This window comes from Cuculus canorus, chromosome 16, assembly GCF_017976375.1.
Source record: "Cuculus canorus isolate bCucCan1 chromosome 16, bCucCan1.pri, whole genome shotgun sequence".
NCBI lineage: Eukaryota > Metazoa > Chordata > Aves > Cuculiformes > Cuculidae > Cuculus > Cuculus canorus.
In genome coordinates this window covers 1653027-1669980 of record NC_071416.1, presented here as the reverse complement: position 1 = coordinate 1669980, position 16954 = coordinate 1653027, and the positions used below count along the sequence as shown (strand labels likewise).

The 16954-nt window shown below is 52.2% G+C and overlaps 1 protein-coding gene across 5 annotated transcripts in view; it reads right to left on the bottom strand.

Moving 5' to 3' along the window:
* LOC104059357 (fer-1-like protein 4) overlaps window positions 1-16954 on the bottom strand; it is a 45707-nt gene that overhangs the window by 11008 nt on the left and 17745 nt on the right. For all 5 annotated transcript variants that reach the window (XR_008452641.1, XM_054081745.1, XM_054081742.1 and 2 more), the window contains 20 exons: window positions 15815-16013; window positions 14932-15052; window positions 14335-14435; window positions 13567-13654; window positions 12218-12334; window positions 10531-10683; window positions 10098-10281; window positions 9451-9575; window positions 8924-9058; window positions 7276-7449; window positions 6916-7032; window positions 6410-6571; window positions 5367-5526; window positions 4209-4303; window positions 3691-3822; window positions 3146-3194; window positions 1938-2044; window positions 1461-1592; window positions 677-787; window positions 97-224 (listed from right to left, as the gene is read on the bottom strand). Coding sequence is in view for 4 of the 5 variants with exons in the window: in XM_054081745.1 (XP_053937720.1) it covers window positions 97-224; window positions 677-787; window positions 1461-1592; window positions 1938-2044; window positions 3146-3194; window positions 3691-3822; window positions 4209-4303; window positions 5367-5526; window positions 6410-6571; window positions 6916-7032; window positions 7276-7449; window positions 8924-9058; window positions 9451-9575; window positions 10098-10281; window positions 10531-10683; window positions 12218-12334; window positions 13567-13654; window positions 14335-14435; window positions 14932-15052; window positions 15815-16013 (2590 nt within the window). In the remaining variant the exon portion in view is untranslated. The remainder of the gene's footprint in view (window positions 1-96; window positions 225-676; window positions 788-1460; window positions 1593-1937; window positions 2045-3145; window positions 3195-3690; window positions 3823-4208; window positions 4304-5366; window positions 5527-6409; window positions 6572-6915; window positions 7033-7275; window positions 7450-8923; window positions 9059-9450; window positions 9576-10097; window positions 10282-10530; window positions 10684-12217; window positions 12335-13566; window positions 13655-14334; window positions 14436-14931; window positions 15053-15814; window positions 16014-16954) is intronic.

The following is a 16954-nucleotide window of genomic DNA, read 5'->3' as shown; positions in this document are numbered from 1 at the left end:
AGAAAGGAACAGAAGACTACCCATGCTGGGCCACTGCCAGAGCCCCAGCTGTGCACTATTCCTACTAAAGCTGCTAGGTGAAAACTTCCTGCTTACTCTCCAAACACAGGATTGAGCTGTTTCGGGATGTATCGCTCCTTTGTGTCCTTCTGTTCCTGCCCCACGGTCACCACCACGTAGGGGTCCGCTTTGCCATTGGGGTCTGCTGGAGACAGGTTCGTAGCCTGGAATACACAAGAGGCACTGTCAGAAATCAGAAGCAGAAAGCAACCTGCACAGGGAGCACTACACAGGCCTGAGAACACCCCAGCCCACTGGTCCAGTTCCTCCAGCAGCTGCTCCGGCAGTGAAACAGGCAGGGAAAATGTTCCCATGCACATCCCCACTCAAAAAGCCACCAATGCCTCTGTCTGTTGGCCACCTACTCACTCGCAGTCTCAAGGCAGATGAGAGGAGCTGAGAAATGCCCATCTGGATTTTCAGTGCCTCCTGAAGCTACAGAGTATGGAAGACTCCCCATGGACAAGACAAGACTTCCATGGGCTGGCAAAGCCTTCAAGCCAGCACTGAGCTTTACACAAGTGCCACTGCTCATATTTACTGAGCAGAGAACGCAGGAGGTTCACAGAGGGGGACAGACCTCCAAGTATTGCTGCCACCATCACCAGAGACTTACCTTAACAACGTAAACTCTTACAAGAACCTTGATGGGTCTGTTCCTTGGAACACCCTTGGAGACTTTGTGCTCTGTGCCAGCTTCATCAGTGGGGTAGACATAGAAGGACCCCTGCAAAGACAGAGTATGTCAGATGGGAGTGGAGCCACCAGGACCAGCTTCACCTGCCAACTGGATAATCAGAGCCGTTGCCCCATGCAGACCACAGGCACCTTTTGCCCATGGGGACAATCCTTTCCAAAGACACCACCATGTCCACAAAGCCCAGGCAGTGCCTGTTTGCTGTTAGATCACTGCCAGTGCCAGAAGATCTGAACATCTCCAGGCACTTTGGACTGCAAAAAGCAGGCGGCAACAAAGGTTTTCCAGGGACCTTCTTAAATCAGCTTCTGCAGTTGATATTTCAGAGCTCCTAGGTGGGAAGATGATGCTTCTCTTAAACAAGTTTTACTGATTTTAAAACCAGTGAAGCTCACCAATTTGCATGCTGAATGTACCTAGAGGCCCCAACCAGAATAAGAGTCCTTCACGCTTCACGCTTTCTCCTTGCAAGAGCTCAAAAATCTAAATTAGGTGCATTCATCAAGTAACAAAGGCTCACAATACCCAACTGCTTCAGCAGGCACCAACAGTACCCTGGCCACGCTGCGCCACGGCCTCACATCGCCTTGCACACACATGGGCTCTCCAGGGCTTTGCTTGTGTTAGCACACTCTGAAGTACAGGTTGTCCTAAGGAATTTCTTCCACACTTCAGCACAAATACCATTCAAATGATACAGCACCTTGTACTTCCCCACAAAATGCTCATCCTCATTTCCATCTTCATTCTCATTTGCTTTGCCACGATGGAGTGGAAAAACACACAGCCAGTCTTCAAAATTGCCAAACTCATTTTCCAGCTCAGAGTTGTAGATCTGAAACAAGCAGAAACTTATCTGGGGCCTTTTCCAGGCGTCTTAAAGGGGAGAAGAGTCAGAAAGACCATCCTTTTCCTGCTGCAACTGTTTACCCTGGTCCTACCTTACCCCTGGGTTACTCGGTGCGGGCTGTTACGGGTTTCCCTCACCCCTCCAGGCCCATCCTCAGGCGTGCACACCCAGCATACTCTGGCTCCAAGGTCTCACTAGGTCTTTCAAAGCCCAGCAATGATGGGAGCCCAGCACACACTGCTGATCCTCCTCCCAGTCACAGGGAGCAGCGGAGGACATGGGAGAAGGGCTGGGGTTGGAAGACGCCAGATCTATCACCTCAATAATCACCTGAAGGGTGGCGATGAGCTTTCTCTTGGGTCGAGCAGGTTCAGCTTCAATTACTGCCTCATCTTCTGCTTCTATGTCAATGGAGGATGCATTCAAATTCCTTCCATCTAGAAACAACAATAGGACATTAGGAAATGCTCTGATCTCTCTCATCATCAGAAGTGTCTGGCCATGAAATGAAATGACCTCAGCAACAGCTTTTGCTTTGACCTGTGTCAGGGCAGCTGGAGCTACCGCTATCCATAACAAGTGACCTTATGGCATCTCAGTTTCCCAGCAAGGCATGGCTGGATGGGTGGGAGGACAAACAACAGCACAGACTTCCCTGCCTTCACGGCTACTGTTTAGGAAGGAAGTGCGCAGAGACCAAACGGAGTAAGGTGGCCAGACCAACGCACAGGTGTGGGGAAGGCACAGATGAGAGCTCACTCCTTCCCTTGGGTGGACACTGATTTGATGGGCTGCTGGTTTGGGTGGATGTCTAACTGAGCATCACCACTGCTTTGGGCACAGGTAGCTGTGATGGAGAAAGCATGGCTAAACCTTTCTCTGGGGCACCAGCAACACAAGGAAGGAAAACGTGCATCCTTGCCCCATTTCCCAAAGACCCAGGATCCCTTGGGCACTAATGACATGCAGGTACCCTCAGATTTAAATAAGATTTACAGCATTTCTAGACTTGCTGTCTCACCTCCCCAGATTACTGCTATAAAAGTCTGCTTACACCTTGACAAACCTTAGCCTGCAGCCGTACCACTGTTCTCAGATCATGTGCTATTACTGGATTTCTGTTCCCTTATAGTGAGTGCTGTACCGGAGGTGAGGGCCCCGCAGGCACAGAGTGATGCCCAACTCCTGGACAGCTTTGACTCTCCACCATCATCCCTCCCTTGCTTCCTGCACTCACGCTGACAATCCCATGGTCCTTGCAGCTGTTTTTTCTGCAAGGTTTTGCTCCTTCAGGAAGGCTTGTGCTTCAACACCATTTTCCAAACTATTCTTACGCAAGTTTGGTGTTTCCAGCTTCCAATAATCTTTGTTAGCCCCTGCCAATGTTTCCAGTCCCTCTGCTGCCTTTTGCATTGCTTTTGCTGAATGTTGCAAAGCCATTGCCTGCTCAGACCTCACTTCCACAAGTCCAGCCCATCTAGGATGCCGTATGTCTTGGCTCTCCCTAAAGAAGAGCTGGGTATTGCTAGAGGACTCACCTGCATCATTCAGGTCATCATTCTCAGCATCTTCCTCATCGCTGCGAGTCTGAAATACACACAGACAGCCACTCCACACCCCTGACAGCAAAGCCTTCTCCATCCAAGCAGAGAACACCGTCAAAGCTTTCCTGCCAGCGGAGTCAGTAATACCCAACCTGAACTCATTTAGCATTAACATCGTTGCAGTAGGAGATCCAGAGAGAGCCTTGATGACCTTTTCTTTTACTCAGGTCTTCCTGGTGGCTTTTTTGATTGGGATTTAAGGGATACTGAGCAAGGAAGGAAATTTGAGGCAGATTTGCTCCCATAGCACACCCTGGGAAGACAGCCAGGAGGAAGAGTGAGCAGCACCAAAGCCCCAGCACTGCAGCTAAAATCAGCAATGTCACAATTTCAGGAGAGCCTCAACGAAAGCCCAGCTGCATTCTCAAAACAGATCCCTGTCAGGAGGGCTCCTATGACACACAGTGCCCTTGAAAACATCTTCCTCAAACAAGTGCAGCCACTTTTCCCCTTTGCTGGCAGCTCTCACAAAAGATTACCTGGTTATACAGCTCCTTTAGAGACTCGTAGTACTTGGACCACCAATCCAGTTCTTCCAGGTCTGGTTTTTCCTCTTCATATTCCTCTTTCTTCTTTACAAGCTTATTGATAGGAATTTTCTTCAAAGGAGCCTTAAAAGAACAGAGAAAAGGGTTCAGACGGAGGAAACAAGCACCCAGGACACCCACACACCCCGCTCCAGTGTCCTGGGAGACGACAGCAAGGCTCAGCTCTCAGGCAGAGCACAGGGGGTGAAAAGCCACCTGTAGCCCCAGGTTTGTTCTTTGCTACAGAAGCAGCAGTTTTCAAAGCATGAGGCCACACAGCTCTCCTCCCTCTGGCAGAGCCCAGCCACGCAGCAGCGCCAATGGACAGGCAGCGGAGAGGACCGTTTGGGTCCAGAGCAAAAAACGGTGGTGGAAACCTAACTTTGAACTTCTCCTCTTGCTTTTTTGATTGTAAACTTCAATTTGGTTTTCCAAACTTCAACATTTCCTGGGCCAAACCCATCACTCACCTTCATAAGATTCAGGGGGTGAGCACTGGGCCCTGGGTCACCACCGATGTTTATCACAGTCTGAGAGGGAAGACGCTGGGATGAGACTTTTTCAGCTGAGATTAAGAGAAAGAGCTTCATTTTTCCATGTATTTATTCCTGCCCACTGCTTCCTACATTTTGGCTAGCTGTTAGTCCACAGGAAGCCCCTCCCTGTTATCCCACAGTAGTGTGATGGATTTTAAAGCTTTTGATAGTGGACCCTTAAAAAATATTATTGGAAATCCAAGCACAGCGCTGAGATTGGCCACCATCACCAACATGCTTATTGCTGACTCCCAGGAATCCAGATTTATGAGATGTTCCCTCCCTACTCACAAATGACCACGGATTGATCAGTCCTTGGCTTCTTCCCCTTCACACCATGTTTATGCACACACTCCCAAATCAGGAGCTCTGGCTGTGGCTATCACAGAGCTTTTAGTGAATCCATTAGCTAACAAGCAGACATTGACCCAATGATAATGATATGAGTGAAGTGTAAATCTTTCAACCCTTGGTCCTAGCAGACCACCTCCCTAAAGCCTGATGGAGGTCTCACTGCAGACAGCTCTCCAGTTTGGGGAAATAGGATGGAAATGGGAGAATACAGCAGTCCTTCCCAGGCTGAATATCGCTCATTCTAGATATAAACCTTCCACAGGGATGTTACTGGCTAGTATCTAGCCCCGACTAAACGCCCTGCTGGACCAAAACATCTTCAGAGCCATCCTCCCTCCTCTGGTTTCTACAAGCAGTGCCTCAGACAGAGACCCAAGGAGACACCGCATCCACATGTGAATGGTCCTGCCAGTGTGGTAGGGAGGCAAATGTGAAGGTAACCTTGGAAAAAAGTCTGTAAATCGTCCTTGGCCATCCCCAGGGAGGGATGCCGGCCCTCTCACAGCACTTCAGTGCTTGGCTGCTGCTGCTTCCCAAGCACCAGTCTGGAGACAAGCGCTACAGACCAGGATCAAAACCTGTCTCCAACCTCAACCTGCCCCACACTGTGTTTTGCTGGGTGTCTTATGGGTCTTGGGAGAAGGCTTTGCTGCTTGGCAAGGAGCGGAAGGGCCAGGGATCTCTGCCATAGGCAGAACCTGCCTGCTGCCTAGGCAGGAGTATTGTCAAGGAGCTCACCTTTCGGCATGTCTTCTGGTTCCTCCTCCAGCTCTCTGGGAGAGAATTTCATCACATCAGACACAACATGGGTACCCACCAGCACAGTGCGCCCAAACGCTCGTTTTTCCACCACAAAGATGCTGAGAGGAGGGTGCAGGTAGACCTGCTCTGGGAGCTCCTGAAGAAGAACCACACAAGGGGTTTGGAGGAGCAAGGGCGATACCCATGGCACCCCCATCACATGCAGGGAGATCAGATGGCACCTTGCATCTCTGCCCAAAACCCAAAGCTTTGCAGTGACAGGCAATGGCTGAGACTGCTCTTTGTGGGCAATTTCACAAAGGATTTTGGTTGGTCCCCTGAACCATGGAGAACAGGAGAGCAAATCCCCAGAGGTAACTCTCTTATCAGGAACGGCATGACCAGCAGGTCCAGGGAGGTTATTCTCCCTCTGTACTCGGCACTGGTGAGGCCGCACCTCGAGTCCTGTGTTCAGTTCTGGGCCCCTCACTACAAGAAGGATGTTGAGGCTCTGGAGCGTGTCCAGAGAAGAGCAACGAAGCTGAGGAAGGGGCTGGAGAACAAGTCTTGCGAGGAGCCGCTGAGGGACCTGGGGTTGTTTAGCCTGGAGAAGAGGAGGCTGAGGGGAGACCTTATTGCTCTCTACAACTACCTGAAAGGAGGGTGTAGAGAGGAGGGTGCTGGGCTCTTCTCCCAAGTAACAGGGGACAGGACAAGGGGGAATGGCCTCAAGCTGTGCCAGGGGAGGGTCAGACTGGATATCAGGAAGTAATTTTTCACAGAGAGGGTAATGGGGCACGGGCAGAGGCTGCCCAGGGAGGGGGTGGAGTCACCATCCCTGGAGTTATTTAAAAGATGGGTAGATGAGGTTCCCAGGGACATGGTTTAGTGGCAGATAGGAATGGTTGGACTCAATGATTCAAGAGGTCTTTTCCAACCTAGTGATTCCATGATTCTATGATTCTGTGCAGACAGACAATACATGGGTGCAGGATGGCCACAGTGCACCCAGGCATAGCAGGACCTCCCTTTCCACTCACCACATCCATGTATTTGACCAGCTCAGTGAAGTTGGGGTTCTCTTTGTAGCCCACAATCACCTCTGACTCCACCTTCTTGCCAGCACATTCAATGATCACCTGGGGCTGATCCACCTCGAACAAATTCACCCGCCTCAGGTCCCGCAGGCCCCAGAACAGGATCTGAAGCACAACATGAAGCCACTTGGCTGCTCAGAACATGCCAGGCATGGCACAGCCATGCAGCCTTCAACCCTGACCCATGCACCTGCTCCCCTCACCCCACAGGACACAGGTCCAAAGAGAGGCAGGAGGCCATCCTCCTGACCCAGCCACCCAACAGCTCCAGCTGTTAAACTGCTGAGATAGTTTCTCCTTCATGTCAAGCACCTCCATTCCTGCAATCTGCTCAGGTCTCAAAGGCACATTTGAGCTCCCCAACTCCTCCCCAAGCTCTGCTCTCTGTACCAGCCAGCTCTGCTCCCTGGGGCACTCCATGGGAGCCAGCCCAGGAGAAGGCAGCGCACCTCTATGCGAAACTCCTTCAGCACTGGGCGGATGCCCTCAGGGATGATGAATCGTCCAGCACAGGGGTCTCCCAAGTAGTCAGGTTCCTTGGGCTCCACATCCTCAGGCACTGATGGCTGAACAGGTGAAACCAAGGCACACCAAGTGATGAAAGCCATTTCTACCCCACGCTGTGTCCCCTCTCATACCCCTCTTGATCTGTGCTCACAGGCTCTGCTCCCGCAGCCTCCATTCGATTGAAAGCCAGATGTGACTTCCAACAGAGAATCCTCTGATGGGTCCCATGCAACCAGCTCCTCACCCACACAGCTCTCCCCAGAGACCCGGGAACCAAGTGCAGCTTCCTACAAGCCTGTTACCTCCAAATAGCCACTGTAATCCAGCTCAATCAGCTCAAAGGTGGCAATGAGCTCTCCCGCTGCTTTGGTGCCTTTGTAGATATCAAAGAACTGCAGGGCAGGCCTGGCATACAGCTCATCAACCAGCTTCACCTGCGGGACCGCAAAGGCCTGGCCGAGGAACTCGGGGTAGCCCTGCAGGAAAGGGGGAAATGGGGAAAAGCATCCCCGTGTTATCTCTCTGCCTCAGAGAAAAGACCACCACTAATTCCAGCCAATCTGGACAGCACAAGACTGCTCTTCCACCCTTGTCATTTGATCGCCTCTTCTCCATCCAGAGCTAGAAGAAGCTGAAACACACCTGCAGCAGCAACTCTGAACTCCCAGGCCATCTCTATGCAGAACTGGGCAAACGGCCTGGGACAATGCACAATGTGGGGTCCACAGCGGGCTGAGGACCCCTGATTAATGCACCCGGAAGGAGATCATGGGACGGGAAGTGGGCAGACAATATAGGACCATGCATGAAAGTAGCACTATCCATTCACAGATTGTTTATGTATAAGCTAATCCAATCATGCGGAGATGCGTGTGTTAATCAAGGGTATAAGAGGCGCGCGTAAGATCAAGCACAGGCCGGTCAGCCCTGTAACTTCAATAAAGAAACTTGCTTCCACATCACCGTGTCGTGTCTCAACAGCGACACACAAGAGGACATCAAGGATACATCAGGCTTCTCAGAGTCTCCTCTGGCCAGGGCTTGGATGTCTCCAAGGATGGAGATCCCACATGCTCTCTGAGCTCCAGGCCCAGCATTCAAACTCCCTCTTGATGAAAATGGCTTCCTTACATCAGGACGGATTTTCCACTCGTTCCAGCTTGTGTCTGTTGCCTGTCCCTGCCCCTGTGTACCTCCAAGAAAGGTCTGACTCCACCTTTTCTACCCTCTGCCATCAGGCAGCTGCAGGCAGTTCTCATCTTCTCCAAGCTGGATATCCCCAGCTCTCCACCCCTCCCCACTCCGTCCTGTGGTCCAGCCCCCACCATCCTGGTGGCCTCCTCTGGACTCACTCCAGTGTGTCAGCATCTGTCTTGTCCTGGGACCCAGGAAAAGGACCCAGGGAAGCTGCTGAGCTACACAGGAGAATCGGGGGCAAATCACGCCATTCCCTTCAACTAAGAGGGAGAGGAGGGTGCCCTCAAAGTACTAGTGAAGAGAGAAAAAAGCGGGCTGAGTAGGGATGGAAGATGATACCTGGGGGAGAGGGGAGAAGGAACAGCTCTAAGAGTCTTCTGCAACCTAGGGATTCTCTGATCTGGCCTCTGCAACATGATTCTGCCAAGGAAGCAGGGTAGCTGGGAGAGGGGTAGTTCTTCTCCAAACAGGAGAGATCCCAGATCAACCAAGCACTCATCAGGCCCTGGCTCGTGGTATCACTGAGCCACCTGCACGCTGCAGCCAGCAGCTTCACCCCAGCTCACAGCTGAAGTCTGCAGAAAGCCTCACCCTCAGCCACACCCCATAGGACTCAGCACCATGGGTGGACCAGGATCATGCTCAGTCATGGAAACCAAACAGAGATGTGGCTCCTGAGTGTCCACTTGCAGCACCCACACAGCCCTACCTGCCCTGGAAATAGCAGCAGGAGGGCAGAATGACAATACTCACAAATTTATTGTGGCTGAAAACGTTGACTATAATGATGGGGGTCTCTGTTTTCAACTCTTCTTTTTTCCCATCAACAATGAGCTGGTCAAACAGAAGCAGCTCGTTCCACATGGGGCTCAGTGTCTCCTCCAGCATCTGCAGACAGAGGCAGGAGGCCTGAGTGCACCACAGCCCGTGGAAACAAACTCCACGTGCTTTGTAAAGAAGGGCAGGAAGCACGGGTTAACCTCATCTCTCATTCAGCTGCACACAGGAGGGGAGATGGTTCAAGTATGAAATCAGTGCTTAGGGCCAACGAGCACACGGCAATCAACCTTGGAGACCAAGCTCAACGACACACATGTTTTGCAAAATGTCCAGTGAACACAATCACACCACCCAGAGCACACAAATACCCTCTGCTTGAGGGTACAAAGCTTCCAGCAGGACTGCCACAGCACTGGCCTCCATCACATCAGTGAGGACACAATGATTCTTCTCTTACCCCATCCCCAGGAAGGCAGAGGCAAGAGTTTAAGTGGACTCACCCTGGTGGTCTGGCAATGAGTCGAAAACACCACTCTCGCAAATGGATCTGAAAGGCCATTGTCATCTGCAGGGAGGATCCCTCGAGCCTGATACAAATGGGCTCGGAGCTGGAAATAGCTGAAATCTGGTAAGAAAAAGAGAAGGGAGGTCCCACTTCCTTAATCCAGTCCTGCATGAGGCAAAGAAATGCATGAAGAAGAAAGCCAGCCAAGTAGGAGCTTGGTACGGGTACCACTTCCAGGGACACTCACTGCATTTCTCAGAAGGTCAGCACATCTCAAAAGGTTTGACCAAGCAAGACAAGCTCAGTGGGCTACCCAGACACCTCTGGGAAGGACATGACAGGTGAAATTTGCAGTGATCTGCTGTGGGGGAGCACCACCAGGCCTCAGCAAGGGGCAGACCTCATGCCCATTGCCAGTTTGGCACCACATTTGCCTACAAAGCACCCATTCTGACTGCTGCTCCAGGAGCGAGTGTGCAAATACATTGCAAGAGCAAACTGGACCTGCCTGTCCCAGTCACGTCTTGGGGATGAAGTGAAGATGATACCCTGCTCCTCAGACACTGACCTTGGGGCAGGACCTCTCACCTCCCTGCCCTCCTGATCACAGTGAAGCCATGGAAAAGTGGCATCTACACTCACCATCCCTGCTGAGCCGGCTGGGAGGACTGTGGGCCGAGAGCTGGGCTATCTCCTGCCCGCTCTCAGAGAGGTACTTGAACTCCTCAGGCAGCTCTGCCAAACAGTTCTTGGCATATTTCGTTACCCCGAGCCACATGTAGATCTCCAGTTTGGCAAAGATCTCACCAGTGTGTAGGCCAGGGACCTGGAAGCAAAGGAGGGTTAGCAGGTTCCCCATCTGATCCATGTCCCATCAGACCATGATGACCACCACCAGCCAGTGATCGTCCAAAGAGCAGAGGAGATAGGGCATATTGGCAAAGGCAAAAGGCAGTGGTGGAGCAAGACCCGTGTTCCCTTGTGAACTCCAGGATTTCAAGAAGGAGGGCTGTAAGTGAGGAGGGAGAAGCAGCATGAAGCAAGTAAGAGCACACAGGTTTGGTAGAAACTCTACCTTCATAAAGACAGTCTGGATCTTTGCACAGTCCTTGCCTTTCTCCTCTTCAACTACTGAGTAGAGGATGTTCTGTGCAGGAACTCTTGCATAAGCCACACGCCTGTTGTTGCTGAGCATCCAGACAAGGACATCAGGGAGGGTGCACTGGGGCTGGAGGAAGGAAAGAGGGGAACATCACAGCACAAGACCAGCACATATCTCATCTTCCCTCCACTGACATGGGGAAAGTTTCATCTCCTCACAGGAGGGACTGCTGGCTGCACAGTGCTTTGCAGACCCAGAAGCAAATGAGGGCCCTAACATGAGGCTTCGGAAATTCCCAGCCTTGCAACGTGGCTTTGCAGGCTTCCTGGAGGGATCTGTGATCTGCCTTGTTTTACATTGCAAACACCAGCAGGGTGCACTCAACCTCATGTCGTGCTAGAGAGAAGGATTCCCTAAGAGAGTGAAGAAGCAGTATTTTACCCAACACCTTTGACAGAAGCCGAAGTGCTGGTCAGAGAAACATAGCACTGTTCAGGTTGGAAGGGGCCTTAAAGTCCATCCAGTGCCAACCCCCCTGCCATGGGCAGGGCAGGGACACTTCCCACCGAATCCAGTTGCTCCAAGCCTCATCCAACCTGGCCTGGAACACCTCCAGGGGTGGGGCAGCCACAACTTCTCTGGGCAACCTGGGCCAGGGCCTCCCCACCCGCACAGGAAAACATTTCTTCCTAAGAAAGGTCCATGAGCAGGACGTCAGCTGCCACTCCAGCACTGGGAGAGCTGGGGTTCAGGCTGGAAGCAGGACTTGCATTTAAGCAAATGCATAGATGGGAACAACAACTTCTTCTAAACTCTAACCTCAGTTCTTCTCCCCACCTCAGCTTCCCTGACATCAGTGTTTGCACTTGCACTTGGTCCTTGTCCTTGCAGTTTTTTAGTACACGAGTAGCTGAAGCAATTTATTACTGATCCAAACCAAGGACCATCAGCCTCCAAGCTGGGACTAAGAGAGATGAGTGTACATGCAGGGCTGACTGCCAAGAGCAGCATTCCCACCCAACTGCAGGGAGCAAACTCCTCTCCTGCGAGGCTGGAGCCTGAGGACAGCTTCTCCTGGAGGTGCAAGGGGACACATCTTGGTCATGCTAAAGTCTGCCTTCCCAGAGCTAAAGGGGTGAAAATTATTTGACTTCACTTAGTAAAAGATTTCTCCAAACTGCAACAACGTCTGTCTCCCTAACTCCAGCAAACATTGCATTCTGGTTTACACTACACGAACACACTGATTTTCCAGATGTACTTAAAATAGAGCCAGGTCTAAATTTGCAGGAAGGATCCGGAGACAGTACCTGATGGAATTGAGGGCAGCACAGGCAAGGCTGTTCTTCCAGGCAGACCACCTGTAGCCCTGCTGCAGCCATGGCCTTGGGCTGGCAGGGCAGGGAGGGCAGGACCTGGCCCAGCTCTGCCTCCAATTCCCCCCTGCTCTGCCACCAGTGGCCCTGCAAAGCTACCAAGCCTCATCCCTCATAAGAGTCAATACATGAACTATGGTAACTTCCAGCAGCAGGAACTTGGAATTTTACATATCAAGGACAGACAGCAGTGGAAAAGCCCGTGCTCAGGCTAATGAGGGCCCCAGCAGTCAGCCCAGTGACCCCTCCTGCTCAGAACAGGGGTGACCGGGGAGCAGCTGTACCTCTTTAGCCATGAAGCGTAGCTTTGTCAGGATCCTCCTCGTCTCCTTAACCTTCTCCTTGATGTTGGCTCGGGTCAGCCACCGCCTCACACGGAGCCCCTGCTTTGCACTCAGGATCTGAACAGAGAGCAAGGCCATCATCTAGGCATGTCACACCAGGACTTCTTATGAAGAAGCACCCCTGTGCTGATGGCATCCATCCTGCCCTATCCTGACCACCACAGCTCATACCCAGCTGCTGAGAGCAAACCTCCCTGAATCTGCTGTAAGCCATTGAGTGAAGGACACCAAGAACTGGAGAGCCCTGTAACTCATCAGCTCTGCCAACAGCAGCCAACAGCAGAGGTCCATGAGCATCATCTGGGGCAGAAAGATGTGCAAGGAATCAACATTTCAGAAGCTGGTGATTGGTGGCTCCAGATAGTGCCTGGTGGAGGCTTTGCACAGACCAACTTGGGGCTACAGAAGCATGGGAATACAAAGACATAGGAAACTGAAAGGTGAGGCTGGGCTTTCATGGCCATTAGTTGATGGTCTACACATTTGAGGAGAGAGTTTGTGATGAACCAAAGGCAATCCAGAGGAATTTAGGGTGCAAGCCCAGTATGGATTGACAAGGCCAGGAAACTCCTTTCTTGGGTTGGGTGTCTCTGAAGGAGTCTCAGCCTTCCCAGTATACCTTCCCCAGAGCTCAGGTGACAACATGCAGGGAAGGGAACTGGGACTCAGACATGCCTCAACGGTATCTCCCGCTGTGTCACTGCATTTTAGTCAGCCTTTTAAAGCTTTGTGCTCTGATGGGGACTATGGCTACAGCCACGCTCACTGTGCTGCCATGGAGGGTATGGAACAGAGCTCTTGCTGGGTGAGCTGGCCTGTGCCTGTGCCTGCAGGATGATGAGTGCCTGGCTGCTGCCTTCTCCAGGGAAAGGCAAGTGGATGGCTGCTGCAGGTCTGCTGGATGGGTATCCAGCCTGTGGGCCGAGTTTGCAGGGGCAGTGGGAGTCAGTGAGCTCCCTCAGCACTGCCTGCAGGACTTCCCTGAGCCAAAAGGCAGCAACACGCATGTGCCTCGCCACACATGCCCTGCAGGAGAGGAAGGATAGCATAAGGGCACAGCATCTGCATAAAACTGGAGGCAGCCAGGGCTGGTCCCTGACTCTGTTCCCTGTGCTGGAAGTTGTACTACTAGCAGAAGTGGGAGATGCTACAGCAAAAGCCTACGACTCATACCCCAACTCTTAGGCCCAAGTTTCCTTCTTAGCATCAAGTCTAGCTGGGAAGCAGCCCCAAAGTGGGGATTGCACGGGCTCCCACCACCACCACCACCATCAAGCCCTACAGCTTACGATGTTGCGCATCAGGTATTTCATCCGATATTTGTCAAGGTTGTTTGGATGTGCCATGGCTTTTCTCTCTGCACTGAGGGAATATTGCCTGCAATGAGAAAAGCAGCACAGGCTCTGCATTCCCTGCACCCAGCAGGCAGACCTCAGCTTACACAGCAGGGGCACAAGCTCCAAACCTATGGTACTAAACCGGATGCATCAGAAATCCCTCTTCTCCCTGCAATGCCCTCTATTCCACAAGCTTTTTGATTCAGAAGGTACACCGAGCTCAGCACCTGTGGCTCCCTTTCTACTGTCACCGTCACAAGGCTGGGGACTGAAGTGCGTATCGGTCCCTATCGGGCAGTCACAGTGATTGAAACATTGGTCTCTCGTCTGCGTGATTGACCAGTCTGAAGGAAATGCCCTAGCATTTTGGAAACACCCAGGAGGCCAGGGACAACAAGGCTGCAGGCTGTGACCCCACTGCTTCCCAGGACTGGGGTCTCCTCTCCAAGCCTGAAGGGCTACAGAGTCCTTTCCCCAGGTCATCTTGGTTTCCTTCCACTCATTCGCCTCAAGAGAATCACAGAATCACAGAATCACAAGGTTGGAAAGGACCCATTGGATCATCGAGTCCAACCATTCCTAACACTCCCTAAACCATGTCCCTAAGCACTTCATCCACCCGTTAAGAGGATGAGAGAGACTCCCCCCTGCCCAGGGAGAACAGGATACGTCCTCCTAACCTGAAAACAAGAACCTTTAGGGCATCAGGGACTTACTAACCTGCATCCAGCTACAAATTCCTCCAGCACCTCTCTGAGCCGCTCCTCCGCTTTAGCCTTTGGCCTTTTCATGAGCTTCTCCACGTCATCCAGCCCCTGCTCCTGTGGGGAAAGCACAGCAACAAGCTTGCACCCAGCTTCAGGGTCAGAGTGAAACATTGCAAGGATGCATTTCCTACAAAGACTTTGTGCCCTTCTGCAGAGCTGGGGATGGTGAGAGCGCTGCAGGTCAGTGCTGTGCTACCCACAGGAGCCTAAGGATAATCTGAACACTGGTTGTTACAACTCCTTGTGTCTCAGTCTTGAGCAGCCACTGAAACACACTGGCAAGCTCTAGGTTTGGATTTTTAAGCCCAAAAGAGAAAGACAGGGCCCTGGGAAGAGAATGCGCACCCCTGGTGTCAGCCTGAGGCTCAAAGTCTGGTTGCAGCAGCATCTTCCCAGTGCACACAGGTGGGACTGAGCCCAGTGAGAGATGCAGACTCACATGGTGAGGTGAGGATGTTTAAGGCAAACATCTCGCAGAGCATCTGCTTGTGCTACAAGGCGAGCACACCAGGAAGGACCGTGCCACAGACACACACCCCAAACACCCTACCAGGCGCTCTGCCAGCTTCACAATCCAGTTGGAAATGCAGAGTCTCCAGGTGTGATCCTCCCAGTAGCTCCACACATACACGCAGGGCTTCTCATGCACCATGGGCAGGCAGCTGTATGACCTAAGGGCAGCAGGCACCACAGGTTATGGCTGCTGTTTGCAGAGAGCACGTGCCACGTCAGCACGCGGCGCTTGCACACCCAGCACAGGGAGCAGCCACGGGGCTCTGTGCTCCTCGCAGAGGAACCCGTTTTGGCCCCTGCACAGCAGACATGGATGCAAGGTGCTGGATCTGCCCTTTGCCAGCCCAAAGCAGCACATGGGTTCCAGCAGAGAGAGCAGCACAAGCCCAAGTGAACAAGGCAAACGGGAGCATGGAACGCTGCCGAGGTTTCTCGCTGCTATGGGACAGAGCAGTAGCAGGCACAGGGCTCACAGTGCAAACACCAAGAGATTGCCAGGCTTGTGGGACAAACCAGGCACTATTCCCAACGTAAAGGTAATCAGAAGAGCTTGTGTGTGTTTGTGTCACCTGCACAACACAGGACAGCATGTGCTGGAGCACTCTTTCCTCCTCACTGGAATCAAGCCCTTAGGACACTGCTTGTTAACCAGAAAGGGTCTGCTGCTCTTGATAGATCATAGTCTCAGTGGGACCCTGTCCTTGGCCACCTGCACACACCAACCAGATCCCACAAGGCCCACAGTGCAAACAGCTGATGGCAGCCAGCTAGGCCATGGCAAGCTGCAGGGCTGCAAAGAGGAGAAACATCTGCACAGCACCCACATTGCTGAGCAGAGCTCTAATAACATCTGGAATAATCAGCCTGGGAAACTGGGGCAGGACCAGGGCAGGTGGGAAAGAAGGACAAGGAAGACCCACCTATCATATTCTGTGGGCTCTGGTCTCTGGCTCTTCGTCACCGACTTGTTCAGTGCTGCTGAAGGCGGGGCCAGGACCTCAACATCCAGCTCATCATCTGAAGCAGGGTCCAGCAAAGACTGCTTCTCTTCTTCCACTTCTCTCTTTTCCACTTTTCTCTGTGCTTTGGTCATAAACTCTTCAGTTTTGCCATAGTTCCCTTGAAGTTGAGCATTAGACAGTAAACAGACAGGCGGGACCACTGTCCTACCAAGAGAAGCACACAGGCATGCACTGCTTTTGGAACTAGCAGTAGCATCCAACCACCAGAGCACCACAGGGACAATCAGGAGGCCTTAGAAGGAGCTGGGCAATTAAAAGGAAGTTCATGCATATGCCTTCAAGTTTCACCAGCTCCACAAACTGCCTGCTAACTGCCATCTTCATCCCAACACTGGAGTGAGCAGAAGTCGCTCAGGAAGACATCTGAGCCTCAAGCATCTCCACCCATCCAGCTTAGCAGGCGGGGGCTTGGACCTGTTCTTCTACCATTGTTCCCCCCATGACCCACTGTCACAGCTCCTCAGCACCAGCTGGCCAACCTCAGTATCCCAACTCCCCCTCCTCTCCTTCCCTTTCTTGCTCCCAAACTCTTCTACCTCTTCTCATCCCTGCTTCCCAGGAGAGCTTCAACCCATCACCAAGCAGGCGGTTCAGACAAATACTGCGAATCTCCAATCCCACAGGAGAGCATTCAGACTTTGAAGGTAATTAAAGGACAGCGTGTACTCCCTGGCCTTACCCCATCGTCCCCGAGTTCCTGTTTCAGAGCACAAGCTGTGCAAGGGCGGCCCTTGGGACCGCAGAGCTAACTTGGGCTGCCAGAGGGAGATCACAGAATCATAGAATTGTTTGGTTGGAGAAGACCTTTGAGATCATCAAGCCCAACCATACCTGTCCACTACTAAACCAGATCCCTGAATACCTCATTTGCCCAGCATTTAAATCGCTCCAGGGATGGAGACTCCACCACTTCCCGGGGCACCCTCTGCCAGTGCCTGAGAACCCTTTCAGTGAAGAGATTTTCCTGATGTCTAATCTGAACCTGCCCTGGTGCAACATCAGGCTATTTCCTCTCATCCTATCACTTGTCACTTGGGA